The sequence below is a fragment of the Tyto alba genome, unplaced genomic scaffold (genome assembly GCF_018691265.1).
Source record: "Tyto alba isolate M040663 unplaced genomic scaffold, T.alba_DEE_v4.0 Super-Scaffold_48, whole genome shotgun sequence".
Taxonomy (NCBI): domain Eukaryota; kingdom Metazoa; phylum Chordata; class Aves; order Strigiformes; family Tytonidae; genus Tyto; species Tyto alba.
Window position 1 is genome coordinate 15,476,376 of NW_024881324.1, and position 23,413 is coordinate 15,499,788.

Sequence of the window (23,413 nt, forward strand, 5' to 3'; positions counted from 1 at the left end):
TTTCCACTCCTCAGCCCCCGGTGGGTTTTTCTGTCAGTCCTGCATGAATAGAGGTTGTGCCCCTCAGGGCACCTCCATCAGACAGCGCAGTCTGTTGTGCAGGCTACTAAAAATGTTGGCAACAGCAAGCTACAGTTCAAAAGCCAGCATGCCTCGTGGCCTCTTTCCAAGGGAGGCATTATTTACCTTTTCCCTTCCTCCCTGGGGTGTTCAGCAAGATGCTGCACTGGAATCGGAGTGGGTGCTGCGCGTCTCTTCCATTCCCTCTGAAGAAGGTCGGCTCCACTGATTGCACAGCTCCACGCTCCATTAAAAAGCCCACCAGGACCAGATGCCCTCACAAATGGTAATTTCACCCTGTACCATTTCCTGGCCCTCTGAAACACACCCAAGGCAAAAATGTCCATCTCCCCTCGGGATGATGTGTAAAGTGTCTACTTAGGATTGGCAATGCTGCTTTCAACAAGCAGAAGTCAATCTCCTAGTGAAATTGTTTCAAAAGTACAAGATAAAAGAATTACATTAAAAAATATGGAAGTATATTTCTTTGATTTCTGGCTTTTGAGTGTCTGGGGTTTACCTTTTCATGCTCACTTAGGGGCAAGAATGGTCTCTTCTTAAGAATCACACGCTGACATACTGGTGTGTGTGTTTATCTTAAGAATGCAGAGCTTTAAGGAACTACCAAATATTGCAGTGTCACCAAAAAATTGGGGATAAGATTTAGGATTATTTTTATTTATAAGGCCACACCATTGCCCATGTTGGGGAATTCAATACGTGTGAAAAACAAGATGTACTAATATACGTTATTTCTCCCAACAATAGCATAACAATGTGAAAGATACGGATTGCAAGACCAGAAACAGGAATTAAATAATGCCCCAAATTAATTCCATTGCAGTTTTTTGAAAATTACCAATTAATATTGTTTCCATTATATAGGTAGCTTCACTCTCACAGATAAAAAACTGTATGATATAGCTGGTAAGGAGTTGTCCTGGCTTTTATACTAAATATTTATGTGAAATCATTACTTCTATTTTTCTTGTACTGTTTTCCATGCAGAAGAGTTTAAATCCTCAGTTAACCTCTGGGCTACGTTTTTTTCCCTTTTTCTGTGAGCATTTTCTCTTGTGTTGAGAGAAAAGTTCTTGACCAAAATGACACACTGTCATTTTCCATGATATGACTTAAAAGTGATTACACAGGCTGGTTGTCTGAAGTTTTATTTAACCTGAAGATACAACATTTTCTGGCTGATGTGATGAATTCATCATCTGAATTGCCAGCAGCCACTGTGCATATTCAGGGTGTTTCCAAACAGGTTGTGCTCTCCAGGATTTTGGCTGTGGTTTTTGTTTTTTATTGTAATTAAGTAGTCAGGGATTGCATAGGCCCTTTAATGAATACGGATAAGAATGTGTATTTAGTTGGTACCATAAGATGACATGACAGAGCTAGACAGGTTCACTACAGCAAAACAAAACAAAACAAAAGCCAGTTTCTGTTTTCAGTTGCATCTCAGTAGGTTCAAGTGAATTGCACTGGTCTTACTCCTGTCTGATGAAACCATATTAAAAAATCAATACAAATATCTGTCTCCAAATATCTGGGGACTTGATGAGGTTTATGTAATTCACCAGGAGTTTGGTCATATATACGTAAAAACATTTAACAGTGAAAGTATTACTAAACACGCTCTGACTTAACTCATGTATGTAAATTTATCTCTAGGATGAGGTGACTTAAGACCCAGAGATAACTGTGTCCTTACCCACACCGTGGTATTTACTTTCTAGGAAGAGAAACTTAAACTGTATGAATCAGGTAGATAGAAAGCTGCCAAATGGTGGTGGTGGGTGGTGGTTTTTCTTTTTAAATTACTGAAATCAAAGGGCTATCCTAAAGAGACTGTGTAAGCAGTAGTACAAAGTCTGGCTTACTCATCACATTACAGTGAGAAAACATTGCTCTGATTTTTGGATTGTTGCGAAGCTTGGTCTGCTTAGGAGGGGCCAAAATGAAGTGAGCCCCAGCTGCTGTAATCCTCTCTTCCACTGGAAGAAACTCACGTGGTCTTCTCAAGCCAGCAGCCTGTTGCAAATTGGTTTTGAACAGCAAAGTTCATGCTCAAGTACTGATCGGTCCCCTCCTAAGAAATGTAACTGCGGTCAGTCTGACTTTTTAATGGTGCAGTCCCCTGGGTTAATATAAACAACACATTTTTATAGATGGAAAGTATTATTTTGTATATTGTGAGTGTGGGTTTATGACTGCTACTTAGCTAAAACTAAGGCTAGGGTCCTGATTTTACATTGACACTTCTGATGTGGCATTCTCTCATCTACTCATTAAAATTACATTTTCTTTTTCCTCAGTTAAACCATCTCATACTGAAAATTATTATGCTTTGAACTCAGCAAGACCAGTGTTCACTCAGGAATTCTAAAAATAAAGTCCTTCGCATGACCTCGCTGAAGCAGCAGCTTATTTACTTATTATTAACTGTGAATACAGTTGGCATTCCAGTTCTCCATGTTGGAGTCAGCCCTTATCAGTCACTTCTTCTGACAGGAGCACAGGAAAAAAGGAGTATTAAGGAAAAACACAACCATCTTATTGTGGGACATGAATTATGGGGAGTATATGCCAGTAGGCTTGCTAGATTTTTTAAAATGAATGTGAATTAAATTGAATGTGAAACTGACTTCATTGAGATTCTTATTGCTGAGATTTTTTTCCTGTGCATCCTGTCTGTAGTAAGCCAAATTTGTCACAAAATAGTAGGTCGGTTACTAAAATAATAAAGAAATACATGAGTATCCTTATAAAGCTGATTTGTACTATTATGCAATGTTTTATCTTTCTTCTGATTTCCTGGTAATTACAGCCCTAAAAGCCTTTAGACATCATATACCTTGCAGGCATTCACTGAGGTTAATCATATAAAGATAAGGATGCAATTGCAATAGAGTTTTTGAGCTTTACTTAGTCAAAACCTGTCTATGACAGCAGAAGCTTTATTTGCTAAGACTGAAGACAAAGGCCCAGAAACCCCAAGTCAAACCGTTCCAAATTTTTACATGGCTTTTGTGCTATTATTTTTCTCACTTATTTGCGAAGCATTCGGCACAGAAGGGGTTAGGCTCACATCTGCACTCTGCACTACATGCTCTCCTTTACCAATTTGCCAGAGCCTTTGCAGCTGAGGTATGGCTAACACACCGAAACATGTTTACTCCTGTGCAGACCAAGTGCTCTTGTCACTTCATACAAACTCTTACTCCCTCCCTGTCTCTGTAGGTGCGAGCAGCTGGGGTCATTATACTTACAGGGGAAGCTGATGGCTCATGCAGTCATTTCCCCTACAGAATAACTTGGGTTTTATTATTTTCACCTACTCTGAACAGGCCAAGGACTTCATACAGCTGATCATGCCTGCAGCACCAGTGGTTTTCTTTGGAGCTAACCTTCAGATGGACAGTTAATTTTGTACTCTGATGTGTGCACAAATTTACAATTTGAACACGAGGTTAAGAAAAAAAAAATGTATTTGTTGTTTAAAGACAAAATTAATATACAATTTGCAATTAAAGAAATTATTGTGCCCAACTTAGAACTGAGTTTGTACAGGTAAATGTTACAGTACCCAAGACACACATGATACAAGCAAGGAACCTCCAGAAATAAACACAGAACACTAGCAGAATGCAATTACAGTAGCTCCCAGGCGTAAGGCTGCTGTACAATGCACAAGATTTGCGTATAAAGAGGTAGTGGAAGTCAGCTCACTAAATGTTGAACCCTTGAACACAGATACATCACATATTTATTGCAGGTTATACAGAGTCATCCTCTGGGATGCTGAAGTATTGTTTGAGAATCACACAGGTTCTGGCCAGAATGTAACGTCATACTGAAAGCTTCTCAATTTGCAGAAAAGCACCCATTAGCTTCAAGCACCTAAAACCTCTTAAGTCTTGACACATTTTCATGTTTTCAGTAACTAAAATGGCACCAGAGTATAAATTTGGAAAATTCTCTATAAACATGTTACCTAAAGTTGCTACTTGTTTCTTCCCCTCATTCAAAAGCTGTACTGCAAGTTTTCTGGCTAATGACTGGAAGGGGTTACTTTTGTTTAACTAGCTTAATCCTTTCTCTATTAATAGCTGTCTTTAAACAAATGTTATCTGACCTTCTATTTCAGACAAACTGGGTAAACTCAGCTGTTCAGGAACATGCCTTTTGCCACCTAGAAGTATTTTATTAAGGTATCACTGAAAAGCAAGACTTTAGGGGAGGATCAGCTTTGCAAGAACATCCTAGTATACCTGCATAAGGAATGACTGGACTATTTTAAGTTATTACAAGAGGGGGCTGTCAACACGGAGAAACCCATATGCATAGAGGGTGGTGATCCTGTGCTTTAAAAGGCACAAGTTTCTTCCAAGAGTATTTATATTTCTAGTCCAATTTCAAAAGATTTCTTCTGTCTACAGGTAAGATTTTCCTAGTTATTAAAGATGGTGTCAATCTCAATAAATAAGTAAATTATACCCCAGTTTTTCTAGGATGGTTTTAATGGGAAAGGCAGAATCTCAAAAGTACTAGGAACGAAGGACAGGAGCATTAACTTTTTACATAAAAATCCAACTCATTTGGGAGCAAACCTTTAATTGACTACAGCAGGAACTGATTTGCAAATGCTAAGTTCTCTTTTATGGAGAAGCATAGCGGCCAAAGAAGAGTATGCTTCGCGTTGGGTTGTGGCGAATAAAGAAAAGGAAAGGATGGTCAGCATTGAAATCCTCTTCCATAGCCATGCAGAGCATAGCAATGCCAGCAGTGGCGGCCGCGGCTTCCGTGCCTTCCTCGTTCACTTCTACAAAAGCCTTGTGGACAATTTTTGAGAGAAAAAGGTCACGTGCCCCTGACATTCCCGACAAGTCAGCCTTGCTACTGTCAAATACATCCAGCAAGCCCATAGCAGCTAAATCTGATTTCAGGTCATAGCTCTCTTCTAGCTTAAACTTTGGCAAATGCACATGAACATCAGCAGAATATAGATGCTCTGGACGTGTCCATTCGTGGAGCTTCTCTAAGGTCAGCTGCTTTTCCAGCTAGAATCAAAAAGACTGAGATTATTACATATCACCAGTGTAGAAATATTTCATTTGCAGTAAAATTTACAAGGCTTTATAGAGCACTAAACAACTACAGAGCAACTATACAAAAATGACCATACCCCTATCTTTGACAGCTCCATACAGAGCTAACAAATGCTATTAAAATTAAGTGGAGCCAGTGAAGTTTTTACTTTACAAAGTAATGCAGACGTTTGCTTCTTGCTGCAATGTACAGAAGGGAAAAACATGCACTGATAGCAAGTAAACCCAGTCGTTCTTACTGTTTAATCTAACTAGATGGTATTACACAATTAAAAACAAGTAACAAAAAATAATCATCAGAGAGCTCGAGGAAGCTGGTATGTTCCTGGTCATTTAATGCAAAACAGTCTCACTACTTTAAGAACATAAAGACTTTCAAAGGTGATGAAAGAAAAGTTCTGTCATTAAAAAGAATAAGCATGGCAAGTTAATTCTGAGAGTTAACTTTGTTTTCAGTCTCCCTCGCGGTTCAGCTCAGCAAGCGAAAGGACCCACGCACACACGCTACTAAACCAGAGCACAGCTCCTCTTCCTGACGCAGCACACGCACGTATTGCTGTATTGTTTACTGCAGTGCTAGTCAAGCAATGTCTAAAAATATGCTCAGTAGATATGGGGCTCCGAGAACATTGGTTTATTAAGGCCTTAATTCTGAATGGCTGAATTATCCATTAAATAACTGCATTAGCTTAGATGGGTCACCTTCTGCAGTCCAGTGGCGTCATCTTCAATGTCATCGGGTAACAGAATGATCATACTAAGTTCTCTTACATCGTAAGGCAGCTCTAAAACACGGACCTTCACTTCAGGGATGTAGCCATAAGGAAATTTCTTTTTCTGATACATCATTTTCACTGTCTTTCTTTCATTCTGGATGGATAAAAGGTACCAAAAGTAACAGTTCGGAAAATACTAAAGAACTGATAGGAAACAAATTAGTTAAAAATTGCATTCTTGCAAAAACTCTTCCTCCATTACATCAGATGATTATAAAACTGCCTTTGTGAGACTCCTGACTGCCTGTTTAATAACAGTTTCTTCTGAAGACATAAGGATTTTGTATTATATTTGGTTCCCCTTTGGCTTCTATAGCACAGCCCTTGCAGAAACTGAAACTATTTCTTCAAGTTGCTGTACTTTTTTATTGTTCTAGCCCCCAAAATTACAGTGTTAATAGTCAACAAAGGTCAATTCTGTTCAGCATAAAGCAGATGACTGTACACAGTATCTTGTGAAGCTGTTAACATAAGCAGAATATAGAATGAGAAAATGGCACTTAACCAAAATGTGCAATCATTTTAATACTGTTTACCTAACATCACAAACAGGCACAATTCATAGCAGCTGAAGCTGCTGGCAGACAGAAACTCTGCTAGGCCCAGGCAGGGTCCTAATCTCTACATGAGAACTGTCACTGATACTATTCCAGTAAGTGAGGGAATAAAGAGCTTGCTGAACACAGAAAAATACTCAAATCGATAATAAACCTCTGGGTGAACTGAAAACATTCATGCCAGACTTTCTATTTATATTTGTTCATTATTTTATCTGTAAGCAAACCTTCACTTTAGCACCTATATTATTTGACCTTTTCGTTAGATAAATGCTACCATGATGTATCTGTATTACCTTATTTAACCGAAATGGCATGTTGGTGGTGTCAGCTTCTTTAAATTTCTCTGCCCAGTTCCCTTTGAAATAAATAGCGTTCACCAGTACAAGCCTGGTCATGTTGTCAACCGATCCTTCAGGTAGCAGATTAGGGATTTTACCTTCAGAGGGGGCAGGAAAAAAAAAAAAAAGTCACAACAAAATCTTGTAATAAATCGATGGCATATAAAACATACATGAAGAAACTGATGCCATAGAAATACTACAAATACAAAACTCCATTCCTATACTGAAGTGTGTTGCAGTACTTCACCATATGTTTTAATAGTACACTCTACTATAACTTTTGATATACAATAATTCGATGAAAATGTAGTCTTTTTATGTATCTTTATACATATATATATGGGGTTTTTTATAACTGTCACATATGACTCATCATACAAGAACTAAAAAACACTAGCATTTCAGATTACTGGATTTGGAAATATATATACAATATGGACAGAGATGGCCTAAAACAAATTCTCCAACTCGTGAGTATAAATCTATGTTTATGCATCTCTCCTGCACTCACTGGCCTGAACACAAAAAGTGCAAATGTCTCTGAAGTTAGGGAACTGTTTAAGTGTTTTGCTTAGGCATTTTCTGGTTCCGTCAATGCATTAATTGAATATCCTGGAGCAAAATTAAACTGTTCTAAAGGCGGCAGAAAATAAAACCTATTCCTGCTCCCAAAGTATGAAACACTGCCAGTTACTTTATTAACCAACGTAGTTTACCTTCAGTTTTCTCCTCTACCCACTGGTTAATTTCTTTCCTGGCTTCGTCATAAGCCTGAAGAAAATCAACTGTAGCCAAATCGGCTCCATATAATTTCTGAGTATTAGTCAGGAAATCCTAGATTTTTGAAAGATAAGAATAGCTATCATTGCATGCAGATAAGAAAGTATCTCTTTATGATGTTGATAAGGTGCGTGTCAAACAGCTTATCACTCACTCTGAGGTGGAGCTCTAACAGTGCACTGCCTGGGGCGTTTCTGGGGTTGGGTTTTGGTTTTTTTGCCTCTCAGAGGAAGCCTGGTAGTACATTTGACAGGTATACTGCTGATGGGGTGCTTACTGCTAATGTTGCAATATTTACCTGTCATTCTCCTGAAACAGGCTCAAGCACAAGTAGGATAAAACAAAACTCCCCAAAAGAGCTGAAGAGGGATAAAAATAGCAACCTAGGTACCCACAAAGGTATAACTCACTGGTGAAGAGGCATGTTGTTTAAACATGTTGAGCATCCTCTCCCAAATAAATACACTGTTTTCAAAAATATTTTAAGTAATGTGGTACTAGACCAATGAAAATCCTAAAAAGTTGATTGCAACAGACACACAGCTAGTTGCATCCTAAAAAGTTGATTGCAACAGACATAGAGCTGGTTGCATTCTAAAAAGCTGGTTGCAACAGAGTGGGATGTTCTGATAGCTACTGTAAACCAAGGACCTACACAAGTGATTTTTCTCTTGAGCCCAAGAGCAGCAGAACTGAACAAGCAATGAAAAGGATTTGCTCTGTAATATCCTTTAGATGAGATGCACAGATGCCTACAGATATGGAAATGCATGTGCATGTATGCAACACTTGTTGACTGCCCAGTAATATTTAGAAATATGCCTAGAAATATTTCTGCTTCCTAAATGCTCAAATAGCTGCATTCTCCCACCAGGTTCCACCACAACATCACAACCTGCAACAGCATACCGGCAAAAAGCTGTAGGACTTCTCTCCAAAAAGCCGATTGGCAAGGCGTAAGAGATAGGGAGCATTGCTTCTGCTTATATCCATAGCCAGACTCTGGAATCTTGAATGAATATCTTCAACTTTGTCAAAATGAAGCGTCTGAAACAAAAGAAGTGAACTAGCTCCCACTAACACTGCCTTAACATTACATACAGTATATCTATAGGGTGGGTCTGATCCAGCAGGTAGGTAGGTTGAAGAAAGAGAAAAGAAGAGGCTGGAAGCTGCTGAGAGACTTCTGTAAACCTCAAAGAATGAACGGAACTGCTCCTTGGTGCTTTTTCAGAACATACAATCAAAACTAGCACAGGTGAGGTGATAAGAAAACTTAGAACAATTATCTTTTATGGTCTTATGAATATATAACTGCTTATATATATATATAAAAAACTGCATCATCTTAAAAATCAAATGCATTAGTGCAGTTTCTCTTTACCAGTACCTCTTGTCACAGAGGCAAACTGGCTGGTCAAGGCTTACAGGTTCAACAGCAGAAACTGCCAGCCCTCATTGACAGGGAAGGCTGGACCAAAGCAGGGATGTTCACGTTCAAACTTAAGTGATGTATTTCTCAGTAGGGAAGACTGCTGTGAAACACCCCCTGGATTCAAAGGAAAGCTCTCGTTTTGTCTCACTGGGTTTTTGGTCAGGCCTTGCTGCCCACATTAATGCAAGTTGTGTTGTACATACAAATAGCTGTGCAAAAACATCACAGAGGCAACTTACAGTAGGATTACGATCACAGAAACAGATTGCTACATGCTTACAAGCAGCCCTTGATGGTTACCAATCACTGCCTCCTTAATTAGCTGTGTTTTCATAAGTAAAACATTATGGTGTGAGAACATGTACTATTGAAGGTCACTGTGTTGACACACTTCCCCCCCCCCCCCCCCCCCCCCCAAATTCCTTTTGCACGCTTCCTGCTGTCAGCAGGCTTATCCTAGGTGGGGCTGTCAGTTTGATTACATGAAATATATGTTCAAAGTCTGTTTGTACAAGTAGTGAGAAAATAATTTTCTTTTCTGATTCACTAAGCACAGCACCACTCAACAGTATAAAACAGTTCCTCCTACGGTCCAGAATACAAAGGTGAAATTATTCATAGGCAAATACATGATGATAACTACAAGTCTCACACACCCTTTTGCACTAGCAGGCGTTGGCTTAACAATGGAGAAAAATAACAGTGACCAAGTCCCACCCGTGCAGGGGAAACTGGCACACTCCTACATGCACCATCTTCGCAATTTTTAGTGACATTTTTTAAACTACTCTACCTAACTGAAGGCTATGGCAAGAATAAGCACGTGGGCTCACCTCCTCCAAAATATCCAAGTGCCTAGCTGTTACTGAGGTACTGATACTTAGGTAGCATCACCATAGTTGATACAGTGTAAATATAAAATTACATATTACTATTCTGCTTCTTACAATATACACAGTATTATTAGCCACAAGTGTACCACTGGTGACCATGTATTAAAAAGCAATAGTGTTTTGCCAAAATATCTCACAAAAACTAGTAAGGTCTTGCTGCTGAAAACTTCAATTTAAACGTAGACTTACTAAGTAATGAAAGCAGTTTCCTACTTCAAGAATTAACAAGTGAAATTAAATGAGAAGCAAGGGCCACAGCAAATATAGAAAGGGGTCTGGAGCAGAGCAGGCAGAAGGTAACTGGAGAAAGGAGTCCAAGGAAGATTCAGTGAGCATGACTGAAATCTCTTGAGCACATAAAAATAATACAGCCCTTTCATTTTCCCTTCTCTAAAACACAACAATTGTTAATGTAAATAAAATATAAAGCAAAAGAGAATTTATTATTTTTAACTAACCTTCAGCACCTGTGCCTCCGTATTACCTCTGGCCCCTAAAAGGACCATGGCCAGAGCAGCAGAGACACTGACAGGAGAGAAGAAAACATTCCCTGTTGGGTTGGTCTCATTAAATCTTCTGAGCAGATCAAGTGCAAATCTGCTGTTGGCATCATGCAGGCTTTCCATGGTTATAGCTGAAAAACAAAACAGGCAGTAAGGACACCAGGAAACACTCTTTAAAAACCTAGCCTAACTTCGTGTGACTCACAGAGTAAAGGCTGGATTAATCTAGTTGCAGCTGGGTACAGAAACAGCAGGAATTTAATTGTCAGCATATCATCTTCCTCTTCAAAAGAAATCAGTCACACTGAAAAAGCATTTTTTTTTTTCCAGATTGTATATCCCAACTTTCCCTATCACGCTAACATTAAAAACATTATTTTAAAAAATTCTTAGCCTTCTAACTTAAAAGTATGTGTGCTGCCAGGATTGCAAGTTAAAGTCCTTCAGCCTCGGAAACCCAGCTCTCCCCCCACCTCTTCTACCCGAGCCCTGCCCAGAGGACGCTCACACTGACTGCTCGGGGAGATTTAGACGCCTTCCAGCAAGCTGCCCGTCTTCATGGCACAAACCACGCCACACAAAAAAAAAAAAAAAAGGTGTCAATCCCGTCAAAGGCTCAGGCACACGCTCACCTTCGGCAGCGTAAGGCACCACTGCTGGCAGCAGCCTGCCCCGCCGAGGGCCAGCGAGCCACCTGCGCGCTGGTACCGACCCAGGGACCAACGCGCCCGGGGTTTTGTTCGCCGAAGGGGACGGGACGTGCCGGCGAGCGAGGGCAGAGCAGACAAAGCTCCGTGCTGCCCCCGAGCAGTGATTCATTTCGGGGGGATGCTCCCGAGGAGGCCCTTGCAGCAGGGCGAGGGGTGCGAGGGCCGGGTCACATTCACAAACCCACCCACGGGTTAGCGGCAGCGCAGCTCCCTGCTGTAAAACCTTCCTGCTCACCCGGCTCAGATTCCTGCTTCCCTTTGCTCGCTTGCAGCGGGCCTCTTGGGTTTGGCTGTTTCCAGCTTCTTTCCTCCAAGGAGTTTCACTGGAGACGCAGGCACTTGCGCATCTGCCCCCCGCAGCCAGGGCAGCAGCTCTGAAACATCACCAGACCCAGCTACGTGGAGGAGTTTGCACCAGAATTTGGGCATTTCCAGCACAATCTTTCTACAAGGTATTGCAAAACAACACTAGCTGCTTCCACAGCCAGGCAGGTAAACGCGCTGCATCTTTGCAGTGTTCTTTTATCTAGCTCTATGGTAAAAAAAGACCCAAACAAAAAAAAAAAAAAAAAAAAAAAAAAAAAACAAAAAAAAAAACCACCCCAAAAATCCAAGCACAAATGCAAAGCTCAGTTTTACTTTCATTTACTTACACCACCGCCCCCGTGCACAAGCGTTTCACTGAAACCAGCCGTTCCACAGCCCCCACCCCGCGGCTGCCCGGGAACCGCCGCCCCACGCAGCGGGGGAGCACGGGCGGAAAACCCCCTCGCTTTTCGTCCCGTTATCGCCCCGTTCCCGTAGAAAGCACCCGGGGGTTGGGGGGGGGGGGGGCGGGACAGGGGCGGAGGGGCAGCCCCGATCGCCCCCCCGCCCCGCGGAGCCCCAGCGCAGGCAAGGGCCGCCCCCCCCCCCCCCCGCCTACCTGCGCGCCCGCGGAGCCGGAGCAGCCCACGGGGGCGTGGGGAGCCCGCACGGGTGCCGCCTGGGCCTCCCTGCGAAGGGGAAACACACACACCCCCACGCACCGCCCCCCCGCGCGAGCGATCCAAGAGTGGGGTTTTCTTTGCCCCCCGTGGGACAAACGCACCGCGGCCGCCCGCCTGCGCCTCCTTCCCTGCGTGCGGCTCTGGTTACGCTCAGCTTTTAGGCCATGGTTATCTTTACGTTAAAAAAAAAAAAAAAGTAAAGCAAGTAACAGCGTGGGGGGGGGGGTCGGGTTTAACCCGAGCTCTCTCCCCCAGGGCCCGGCCCCCAGCCCACCCATAGGGCCCCTTTGGGTGCTGAGCACCAGTCCCTTACAGCACCACCTGCGTCCTGCTGACCAAACTGTCAGTTTAGTCCCCCCTTCAAATAATGCTTTAATTTTCTTCACCTGAGACCAGTTACCCCACCCCAAGCAAAGCCCAGGGCCACCGAGCACCAGCTGGGTGGCCACCACCAGGCCCCGGGGAGAACCCTGCACAAAGCCAAGACGTAGCACTGCAGTCCAGCCCAGAGACACACACCTGGCTCCCCACCCTGCTGCTGTCAAGGCTCTTGGCCACAAATCCTTGCAAGGCCAACCCCAAACCTCAGGGCAATACAAGCAAGCACCTCAGTTACACTGCATTCTGAAAAAGCCCGTGTTCAACAATGAAGTCTGAACAAGCTACATGGAGCGCAACCAGCTTCTATCAGGAAATAATTGTTTTCTTCATACTACAGGAAAAAATGCATAACTTACAGTTGAAAAGGAGAAATGGAATCTTACAGCACTTGCAGTTCTTTTATTATTTCAGTAACAAACAGCAAAACAAATCACTGTATTAGGAAAGATATTTCAGCTGTCTGGTGTTATTCAGTTAAACTGTTTAACTATGAACAGGAAAAAAAATATACAACAATAGCAAGTAGTTAAAGCTCTGTCATTTAAATAGTGCATAGCCATCATGTGCTCTTTCATTACATTCTTTGTTAACGGTCTAGAACTGAGTGATAGGTAATAAACCCAGGGATCCTGTGGTGATAAAACAGTGACCAAGGCTCACCCCATGAATACCCTATAAGGACATCTGGTGAAAAGACATACTCTTATTTATTCCCATTCTAGCCTAAGTGCTTGTTTAGTTATTATGAAAAAGCTGTCTAGTCAGGATGCTTAGGCAACACTTGGAACAGGCCCCCAAAGACTCCTTTCATCTCTGGGCAATGTATCAAAACATTCTTAAGCTCTTCCTTTTATGTAAGATGTCACTGACTCACTGCCTGGTGGCCACAAAAAGTGGAGTTGCAATAGGAACAGCAAGGACAGATGAAGCATTCACTGAGCAAGTGGGATGTTTGTGTCAGCAAGAGGTTGGAGACCTCTGCACTCAGGTGCCCAGGGCAAGCTGTTTTACATGGCAGGTCTCAGTAGCTCTGTTAGTCTATCCAAGCCTGAGAGGAAGGCCACAGGAGTAGATTCAGACACAGCTGAAATAATTACTACAAAAAGAGCATCCCTACTCTAAAGAAACAGAAAGTTATTGTGTAATAGCAACTCTTCTGCCAAAACATCTCCTTTTTAGGGAGAGCAAAACCTTCCACAGAACAAAATGCTGGAAGTTTTGTTGTGCCGGATGAAGAAGAGGAAGGGATGATCCGCAGTGAATTCTGGAACGATCGGTGCGCAGCGCAGCATCATCACTGCTGCCGTGGCAGCTGCTGCTTCAGTACCTTCTTCATTGACATCCACAAAGGACTTGTGAACCACTTCAGAGAGCACCAGCTCATTGCCAGCCGAGATTCCAGAGAAGTCTGCCTTCCCTAGGTCGAATGCATCAGCCATCCCCATGCTTCTCAGAAGGGGTTTCAGATCATAATCTTCCTCCAGTTTAAATCTGGGTAAAGACACCCTCACCTCTGTACAGTCCATCATTTCAGGATTGATCCAATCCATCAGCTTCTCATATGTAAGTTCCCTTTCCAGCTAAAGAAATACCCAAAATTTATACACTTAAAATGAGAAGAGTCAGTTTTACACAGCCAGAAGTAGTGATTACTGTGATTACATAGTGCATAACATGCATCTTTTTTCCAGGGTTTAGTGTCTCAAGCTAAAACTGCAAGTCACTTCGCACTAGAGACTACAGCCCCAGCTGAGGTCAATCCCACATGCTTTTTGGAAGATACAATAAGGAACAGTCCCTTCCACATAAAGTTTACTTTTAGAAAACATGTTTGGTGGGTTTTTTTTTTTTTTTTTACATTTTGACATATGGGAAGCAAGGCCACAGAAGAAATGATGACAGCTGTTCAGAATGGAAGATCTATGTGACAAGATACAGGATGTCTTAAGAGCTGCCCCAAATCCCCTCTCACCACGTATGATGCTCACCATACACTATGTCTTCACCATAGCCACAGCTAACCTCTGTTCCTGAGGAGAGTCAGGTCTTCTTCCAGACCCTCTGGCTAAGGGGGCAGCACACAGCTTGACCAGTAGTGACACGAGGCATACCAGTCACTTTGGGGGCAGGGAGGTGTGGGACATTTCAGCTGGTGCCGAGCACCGATGACAACAGCTTTGGAACAGAACTGCAGGTCTACATACAGTATCAAACTTTCTTCCCTGGAAGCATATAGGCTGCCTTTGCATTCAGCTCAACAACTTACGCTTTCCAAGCCAGTGGATCCATCCTGGATTGTATCAGGGAGCAGGATTATCATGCTGAGTTCATTACCAACATAAGGAAGCTCAAGGATTTTCATCTGGAAATCCCCAATATAGGTCATGTTAAATCTATCTTTCTTGAACATCATCTGCACAGGTTTGGTCTCTTTCTAAAAATAAAGAGATGTCAACTGTTAGTACTGAGCTAGTATGCTAGTCTCAAAACACAAAACAGGCATCCAGTTACCCGGGGCTTTTTAGAATTTGACTAAAAAGAACTAAATACACTTTAGTCCAGGCCCACCACTGCCTTTTCCAAAGCAAGAGGTAAGAATTAAGGATCCCTGAGATTTACTTCTTAATGTAGAAATGTCTGTGATGTTTCCTTTAAGGCCAAGAGGCAAGGACACATATTTGCTCATTTAAGAACTGGTGACAAACACTAAATAGAGCTGGCAAGAAGCAGTGGTTGTGTTCCTTGCTTGAAATCAATACCATGTAATTTCAGTGTAGGTATTTTCATTTTCAGTCCATGTGTCTCCAAGTGCTATAACAAAGAAGAATTAAAATATTTTAAAATGGTACTAAAAATGTCAAGAAAGTGAGAGCATTTATTCTGAATTCGTAAGAGTCATATGGAGAATAAGAAGGGGAAAGACTTTTCTCAATTTCATTCTTTACTGTCTCCTCCCATTTTCACATGGAGCATCAGCTACTGTTTACATCATTTTCCTCCATTTCAGTTAAGAGTTTCATTGCTTCCTCCCTTACCTTCATAAGATAAACATACAGGTAGTTTTTTGGTTTTAAAGCAAAGCCCATTAAAACAATGCCCACAGAGGATACAGCAGGAATTATTTTGCAGCAGCGATACACGAAAAGGATGTATAAGCAAAGGCCACATAGCATGTGAAAATCATCCAGTGAGTCGTAAGAAGCAAAAGAGTCACAGAAATAAGATCACAGGATGCTGAAGAGGCTCCTGGGATGCTAAAGTTACTCTTTGCTACTGGAAAAATTATAAAATAACTAGCTTAAAACTTCAGGTTACACCTGGCATTTCCAATTGCTCATTTGAGCCTACTCACACACTTCTGCAGCTTGTCAGTAGCTAGTCATTAGTAGGGTGAAAATACAAACTTAAGCCATTTAGTTTTAGAAGGAAAAAGATTTGCAGTTGTTTGCTGCCTTGGCTTACCTAAGGAACTTACTTTTAGATATGCATTCTCCAACCTTACCTCTTACAACTTTCTTCAATAGTTATCTGGATCCCAAAGACTCTTAATATTTTTTTTAAAAAAATATATATATATACACACTCTCTATTTACAAAGGAAAAGGTAGTCTCAGAGCTAGGCTGGGTCTTATTACAGGAACATTAAGATTTAAGTTATGACCTTACCACAGCACAGTACCCAATACAGAAACATCAGTGATTTTGCTTCTCCTCATGAAGGAGAGCACCCTACACAAATCTATAAACCTGGGCTTTGTGTGACATCTCTGCAGGAAACTGATGCCAAACCTTCCAATATTCCTATACATTATTTCATCACGAGTCAAAAGGAAGATTATTCATCAGCACTACATGCTGCTGGTGTTTCCATCTTAAAACCTGGTCCTAGGTTTGCACTGGTCCAAGGAAAAGAAAACAGAATAGTGTATCTGGATACTCTGCTAGCTTTTTCAGCATGTTTCAACAGTGAGACAGAAAGGTGCCAGGAACCAAGTCAGTCCAGTAGTTTCTGAAGTGCTGTAGTAGGTAGTACAGGGTAAGCAGTAACAGTCCCTATTTGAAAAGTGGCATGAGCAGTTTCAAGCATTCTTAGATCTCTGTCACCACTGAGGGAAGGGCAGTTTGAAGTCAGGCATGAGGGCTTCAATTCTGCATAATGTTTTTAAGCAGGTGAGTTAAGGAAGTCATGCTAACAGTTCTTTTCAATGACATCTGGAGGCATACCCAGAGTTTGAGGTGATCCTGAGGGGCAGCCATGGCCTGCTAACAGTAGTAGCAGAGTCTTCAGTAGTACTGATCTACTTCTAAAAGCAAGAAAGTATAGCATCAAGGTCTTCAAATGAGACTTTTTCCCCCTACTTATTTTGGATCAGTTCAGTGGTAGAAATGCAGCAAAAATCCCTGTACTGAAGACTTAGATTCAGAAGTTTCTGCACATGTATAAGTACTCTTTTCTGCCTACTACCTAAAGGAAAATTTCTTATCCACACCAGTTTTATGCTAAAATAATCAAGCTTGCTGACTTCTGTGAAATTGTTCACAACTCTCAAATAGCCTGACTGCTTCACTCAACTGTTTTCTCTTCAGCTCTAAGTTCCATAACTATGTAGAGGGCTACCTCTGTCAAACAAACAAGAAGGGCAAAAGAAAAAAAAAAATACTGAAGTGTTATATTAAAGTTTCTTGTGATTATGTGAAACAGAAACTAAACAGAGTGCTCATATTAAAGGGAGGAATTTCATATAGCCCACCCAAGGTAACCCCAATTGAATGATTTTTTTTTTTCTTCCGTGTTAAATGTATTCATTTCAGAGTAACAGTGTATTGTTAGCATTTTAGCACATCATACCTTGTTAATTTGAAATGGCTTTTCTGCTGTTCTCTCTTTGTTGAACTGCTTTTCCCACTTGCCTTTGAAATAGATGGCATTTACCAACACAAGTCTGGTCAGTGAATTGACAATCCCCTCTGCCAGCAAGTTCTGAATTTTACCTTTCAGATACAAAGAAAAAAACCTATTTTTTTAACAGTTTGACATATATCTATTATCTAATATAGCATCTACTCTGTAGTTAATACACAATAGATAAGAGAATTATGTACCAAACAGAACAAGAGCTCACTGTCTGGGTTTTTTAAATTCACAATATTGTACCTTGAAACAGCTGTTTACTCAAGGCCTGGCTGCCATTAAACACAACAGGGCATTTTGCAAAACACTCACCTTCAGTCCTTTCCTCTACCCAGCCATTTATTTGTTTTCTGGCATCCTCCCAAGCATGCATGAAGTCAGTCTGTTCCAGTCCAGCCTGGTAGAATTTCTGACTCAACTCTATAAATGACTAACACAGACATTCAGAACAGCTTTACAGCAATGTATTTTACTCTCATTCAGCCACATATAATTCTTAAATACACAAAGAAAAATGCCTGATTTCCTCCCTCAGCTTCATATAAAGCCATTAAAGTTTTGTCTGATACATTCCTATTAGGTCTTGTACCACCTATTTGAACTAGGAGTTGTTCACTCTATGTTATTAAGTCAAATGGCTTGTGTATTATGCTACAGTTTCACATAACTTAATTGAGAAATGTGGCTAGTTTGGGGGGTTTTTACTTCAGTGAGAGAACATATGATCTTGCAAGCTTCTCTACATAAGTTTAGTTGTTAAACTGCCCAGACAAATATAAACCTTTTAGCTTAGAGGGTAAACTGATTTTTCTTAGGAAAAAACCACCCCTTTCTCTCATTTAATGTAATTAGATCTTTACTACACAGATGCAAAGTTTTAGAGTACAATGCATGTAATTATCTACTAGACAAATGAAACGCTAGCATTCTTCATAAAAGGAATCACTGTAAATCACTCAGAGGAAAAAAAAGAACAGAGCTTTACACCTTGTTGCTTCTAGGGAAGCATCTACAGTAATATGTATAACAATACATATTAACCTTATTTTGATCTTCTCATAAGGAAAATCTTCAGTCATGTACTCTTCTCCGTAGGATCTCTAGATGACTTACATAGCAGAAAAAATATAAAATACTGCCCATGAAGAGCAGCAAGAATTATTTTTTTACCATCTTTATATATGACCAAGGGAAGAGAGATACATCAACCATCTGTCCCACAGCCAAAAGTACCAATAGATCATTGAACCCTGAAGATTTAGAGTCTAATGGATTTTATAGTGCTTTACACCAGTTATGCATTCAGATCACAGGTCATCTAAAAGGAGCTTCTCCACAAGGTTCAGGTACCAGGCTCTGGCATACTCTACTGTGTTGACAGGTCTCAACCTAGAAAATCTGGCAAGGAAAACCCAGATCCTGCCTCAAGTCCAAAGGAAATACATTATACTAAAATACAACTAAAATACTATACAATTACATTATACTAAAAAAGTCACAAATTTAATGGTTACTTACTGAGAGAAACTCAAATGTCTTTTCTCCATAAAGTCGGTTAGCAGTTCTCAGTATATATTTGGTGTTTGGATCATTAATTTCAGAGAGAAGTGATTGATAGCCATTGTGAGCATCCTTGGCTTTGTTCAGAGAAAGCACCTGTAGAACAACAAACATCTTCAACCAAGCCCATGCTTTCTTCAAACACACTTGCTTCAGCACAGTCTATTTTTTAAATGACTTTTGGGTTTAAAAGCAGTAACTTGAAGCCAAAAGTTTTTGCACCACACCTCCCAGATGGCGCTTACTGTGCAAGTCACATATGATGCACCCAGCCAGATGTTGTACAACTAATACAGCAAGGAGCAGAAGAGTCAGCAGTATTTAGTTTCCTTCACTCAAGCCAATCATTAGAGGATCACAGCATGGTTGAGGTTGGAAGGGACCTCTGGAGGTCATCTGGTACCACTCCCCTGCTCAGGCAGGGCCATCTACAGCTGGTAGCCCAGGACTATATCCAAACAGCTTTTGAATATCTCAAAGTATGGCAGCAATATACAATTTTGGAGAAATTTTTATAGATTTAAATGAAAACAAAATGGTGTTTACACTCCCACTTCGCTAAAAGAGGCAAACATAATAAAAATGACTGATTATGCATTTAATACTATCAACTGCATATGTAAAAAATATGCCAAGTGGTATCTGTCACCTCAGCAAGTTAAACTAAGGCACAGCTACCACTGACATGCATACAGGGTCGATTTTTAATTTTTTTTAATGTGCCTGGCTACATTTTTAAAACATGTGTAGTCTGATATTTGGTCAAAAAAAAAAAGTAGTAGAAGAAAGTATTTTATGTAGACAGAGATTAAAGCCTACAAAAAAAATCCCAGGTACCTCAATGACATATTGAAGGAAGATCTGTCTCAAAAAACCCATCCAACAAAAAACCAGGAACCTCTTAATTACATACCAAAGGAAGCTCCCCCTATAAAAACAGTAAGAACAGGTACTGCTCACATACATACCAAAGAATACCTCTGCTCTGAAACCAGATTGACAACATAGTCTAATGTAAGTGGATGTCACATACTATAATATACAGGTTTGCTCTTCACATGGTCCCATCAAATTCAATACACTAAGTTTATTTAAACATACCTTGGCTATTTGGGATTCGGTGTTACCTTTCGACCCCAGCAAAACCATAGACAAAGCAGAAGAAATACTAAAAGGAGAAAAGAATAGATTTTGCCTACTTTTGTTCTCACACAGCTTTCTAAAGAGGTCAAGCGCAAAAGTGGTATTTGCTGCACTGAGGCTGTCCATGGTTCAGAGCCTGGGAAATAAAACACAGAACAAGAGCAGCTCAAATTTATTTGAATATAAACTGGTAAGTTACTTCTGGCTTTTACATTTCCCAGTATAAACTATGCAGGAAATATCATAATTAGGTTTGACAATAATCAACTCACTGAAAAACTGATTTGGTGGAAGGAGTACCTCAAAACCCATACTAAGCACTTGAGTTACTTCAGGGATTTATTGTTTGCTTTTGTGTTTCAATTCCATACCTGTGACAGAGACAGCAGTTCCCACTGGTGTCACTAGACTCTTCACTAGGTAAGTAATATTACTTCCTTTGACATGATCAGATATAACAGTATTTTGTTTAGGACTCATTAAAACAAGTCTCTTTTGACTTAGCGACAATTACTTGCCCTTCTAGGAAAACCAGAGCAAAATGTTAGGCATCAGAATGGCAGAATTATAAACTCTTACCTTGTCTAAGTCTACAGATCTTCAGTATTAGCGTCAGTTTACTTATACACGTCCACACTGTGTTTTAAACCTAACAGCCAGCCCGGTAGAAGTCAACAGAATGACTTGACCTACAAGATCAAAAAAGAAAAGACAAATGTTATTTGGTCAGCATGACAGATTACTGTAATTTCCTGCTGTACTACAAATTAAAATCAAAGTCCTTTTCAGTTTCATTTTACTGCCTGCAACACAGCAGCACACACAAAAAAAATCTGCTTATAGATAACTTTGGTACATGCACACTTCAACATTTGTAATTTGATGCCTGTCATACTCTACATACATCAGCTGGGTAGGTAGTCAATCTGAGAATAAACCACGTACCAATAAAAGGAGCAATAAATACTAGAATGCTGAGTTAACTACAGATAAGTATCATCAGACATCGTAAGACATCATCTGGTAGTAGAAGTTTCTGTTCCTCCCTTAGGGCAGCGCCTGGTGTTGATATGTTGCTACAAAATACAAAACCAACACCTAATTCATACTACTGATTCATTATCTCAAACAAACAGGTGGAAAGAACAAGGTTTTGCATGCATGATTTTCCACCTAAGAAAATTTCTTGCTAGTAGCTTCGCTATAAACACTAGCAACTCCTCTCCTTTTTCTCTTCTCTCATAGCTAAAAAACCCCAAGCAAACAGTTCAGGTGAAAACAATCCTCCAATACTATCTGAAATGAATAATTTAACTACATGTACTTTACAGCTTAAGGCACTTAGAATTTTCTGTTTTATGTTCCTTGCAGTGAAGACCAGAATTTTCTTACTGTCCCAGATCGCTAGCAATAAGGTTTTTTGACCTGGAGGTCAAAATGCACAAGAATAGTGACAGCAGCAAGCAGTAATTACCTACAAAGTTTTTGTAGGGCTTCCATACCAGGCAAGGCTTTACAGACAAAAGGATGCAACTCCCACTATTTAGCTATCTGAAAATCAGTGCATTTAACCAAACTGTAAGTAATATTTCAACAGCTGGGACACAAGGCTAGGAGTTGTATCTGTACAGTTATCCATACTTTCACTGTGGCTCAGGAATAGCAACATAACTACCAACAGATACCTTTCTCATCAGAAGGGTTTTGTAGATGATACACAATGACTGCACTTTAAGGAACAAAAAACGTATGATATGCACAAGCATATATTTGTCAGTTGCTGCAAACTGTTTGCTGCAAAGTCCTCAGTGATCAGAGGGTTTGCCAGCAGCTCATTCCTCACCCTGGTCTGCCCACGGGCTCTGCAGGCCACTAGTGAGGCGCTGATGTGGAGTTTTCTGGATGCCCTGACCCCGTATGCTCCTACCACTATGAATTTGAAGCATATATTCTCAGCAGTAGACACCTATGTTTTAGGACAGTCTTTATGGACAGAAAGGCTCTATCTCGACTAACAGCAAATACGCACCGCGGTGTCCCTCCCAAATACCAGTTTTGCCATGGGGGAACCCGGCCAGAGCAGGGTGCAGCTCTCCTCCAGCCCGCAGCCCATGGACACATCCTACCAAGCCTACAACACGGATTAGCACCCAGTACATGTGGACGCCTCCTCGCCTCAGAGGAGTGCCTCGGAGGAGTCCCAAGCCAACTGTTTCAAACACAGCCAGAGGAGGAACTGAGCATCAGGCAGCACCCACCTCCACAGAGGGAGCTGTGTCTGCCGCACAGACATCCTTTTTCCCACCCTCTGAACTAAAGCAAAGGGTTTTTTTGGGGGGAAAAGGGCTAAAGCAAGGGGGGTTTGGGGGGAAAAAGGGCTCCGTTTAGGCTTTGGAGAGCTGGGAGTGATGTTAAACAGCAAGGTAAGATTGCCGACAGCTCCAGATAACGGCTCTTCACATCGCCCCCCCCCCCCAGGGGCAGGCGGTGGGACACGGGAGGATGACTCAGCCCCACCACCGACACCGTCCCTGCGAGCTCAGGCCCAAGAAGCCAAGGGCTTGGCACTCCCCAGGGCAAATAAAAACCCCCTCTGCCTCAGAGCTGGACACCGGACCATAAAGGGCGTCACTCCTATGCATAAGATGTGACTGCGACACGCCACTGGGACTCCAGCTGACAAGAAGCAGAAATCACGTCACGGAAGAAAAAAAAATAACGGAAGCAACACCATGCAGCCGCTAGTTCTTAAGAAGAAAAATAAAGCAAAACGTAACTACAAAGAAAAAGAAAAGAAAAAAAAAAAAACAACACCACACCAAAAACCAAAACCAACAAACAGAAGCGCAAGCTTCCCGTAGAAAACGGTATCTCCAGGAGAGCGGAGCCGCCGCACTCACCCTCCCGGGCGCCTCGCCCTCCCTCGGAAGCATCGCCGGGCGGGGGGAAAGGGCGGGAGCCCGGCCCCCTCAGCCGCGCCCCGGGCTCCGGCCGCCGCCGCTTCCCCCTTGGCCGCTGCGAACGGGGAAGCGACGCAGCCGCCCGAGGCAAAATGGCCGCCGCGCGCCGTCGCGGAAAAGCCGCGCAATACTTCACCCTCTTTTTATATCTCCCCAGGCCTCGCCTCGCCACAGGTGCCGATTTTCCACCTGTGCCTCCCTCTTGTGGCGGAGCTGACAGAAAATACCCTCAATCCACGAGTGATTATTGCTGTTATTATTTTTACAGCGGCGGTTGTTCTCAACGAAAGTGAGCA

At 41.6% G+C, this 23,413-nt stretch overlaps 2 protein-coding genes across 9 annotated transcripts; both read right to left on the minus strand.

Annotated features, from left to right (window-relative positions):
* Window positions 1-3,536: 3,536 nt before the first annotated feature.
* SERPINB1 (serpin family B member 1) lies at window positions 3,537-12,291 on the minus strand. Of its 8 annotated transcripts, XM_042806705.1 has the most exons (8): window positions 12,098-12,185; window positions 11,408-11,546; window positions 10,418-10,593; window positions 8,541-8,678; window positions 7,568-7,685; window positions 6,804-6,946; window positions 5,877-6,044; window positions 3,537-5,126 (listed from the first exon to the last, which is right to left on the minus strand). In XM_042806705.1, exons 3-8 carry the CDS (start codon window positions 10,583-10,585, stop codon window positions 4,725-4,727), a joined length of 1,137 nt encoding a protein of 378 aa, XP_042662639.1. In that variant the 5' UTR covers window positions 10,586-10,593; window positions 11,408-11,546; window positions 12,098-12,185; the 3' UTR covers window positions 3,537-4,724. The 8 variants fall into 8 exon arrangements, with proteins under 8 accessions (XP_042662639.1, XP_042662640.1, XP_042662643.1 ...); XM_042806706.1 differs by lacking the exons at window positions 11,408-11,546; window positions 12,098-12,185 and adding an exon at window positions 12,263-12,291; XM_042806709.1 differs by lacking the exon at window positions 11,408-11,546 and having other exon boundaries at window positions 12,098-12,149.
* A 630-nt stretch (window positions 12,292-12,921) lies between these two features.
* Window positions 12,922-23,220, minus strand: LOC122154802 (serpin B6-like). The gene is made up of 8 exons (XM_042806711.1): window positions 23,058-23,220; window positions 20,737-20,846; window positions 20,116-20,293; window positions 18,973-19,110; window positions 17,767-17,884; window positions 17,392-17,534; window positions 14,809-14,976; window positions 12,922-14,122 (listed from the first exon to the last, which is right to left on the minus strand). Exons 3-8 carry the CDS (start codon window positions 20,281-20,283, stop codon window positions 13,718-13,720), a joined length of 1,140 nt encoding a protein of 379 aa, XP_042662645.1. The 5' UTR covers window positions 20,284-20,293; window positions 20,737-20,846; window positions 23,058-23,220; the 3' UTR covers window positions 12,922-13,717.
* Window positions 23,221-23,413: the final 193 nt, after the last annotated feature.

Coding starts and splice junctions, on each gene's coding strand:
- SERPINB1 (XM_042806702.1), bottom strand. CDS start 11,281: ATGAATCACTGCTCGGGGGCAGCACGGAGCTTTGTCTGCTCTGCCCTC. Junction 8,679..10,417: donor CGGAGGCACAGGTGCTGAAG/GTTAGTTAAAAA, acceptor CTTTTGTTTCAG/ACGCTTCATTTTGACAAAGT. Junction 7,686..8,540: donor AGTCCTACAGCTTTTTGCCG/GTATGCTGTTGC, acceptor TCAAAAATCTAG/GATTTCCTGACTAATACTCA.
- LOC122154802 (XM_042806711.1), bottom strand. CDS start 20,283: ATGGACAGCCTCAGTGCAGCAAATACCACTTTTGCGCTTGACCTCTTT. Junction 19,111..20,115: donor CCGAATCCCAAATAGCCAAG/GTATGTTTAAAT, acceptor GTTGTTCTACAG/GTGCTTTCTCTGAACAAAGC. Junction 14,977..17,391: donor AGCCATTTCAAATTAACAAG/GTATGATGTGCT, acceptor CTTTATTTTTAG/AAAGAGACCAAACCTGTGCA.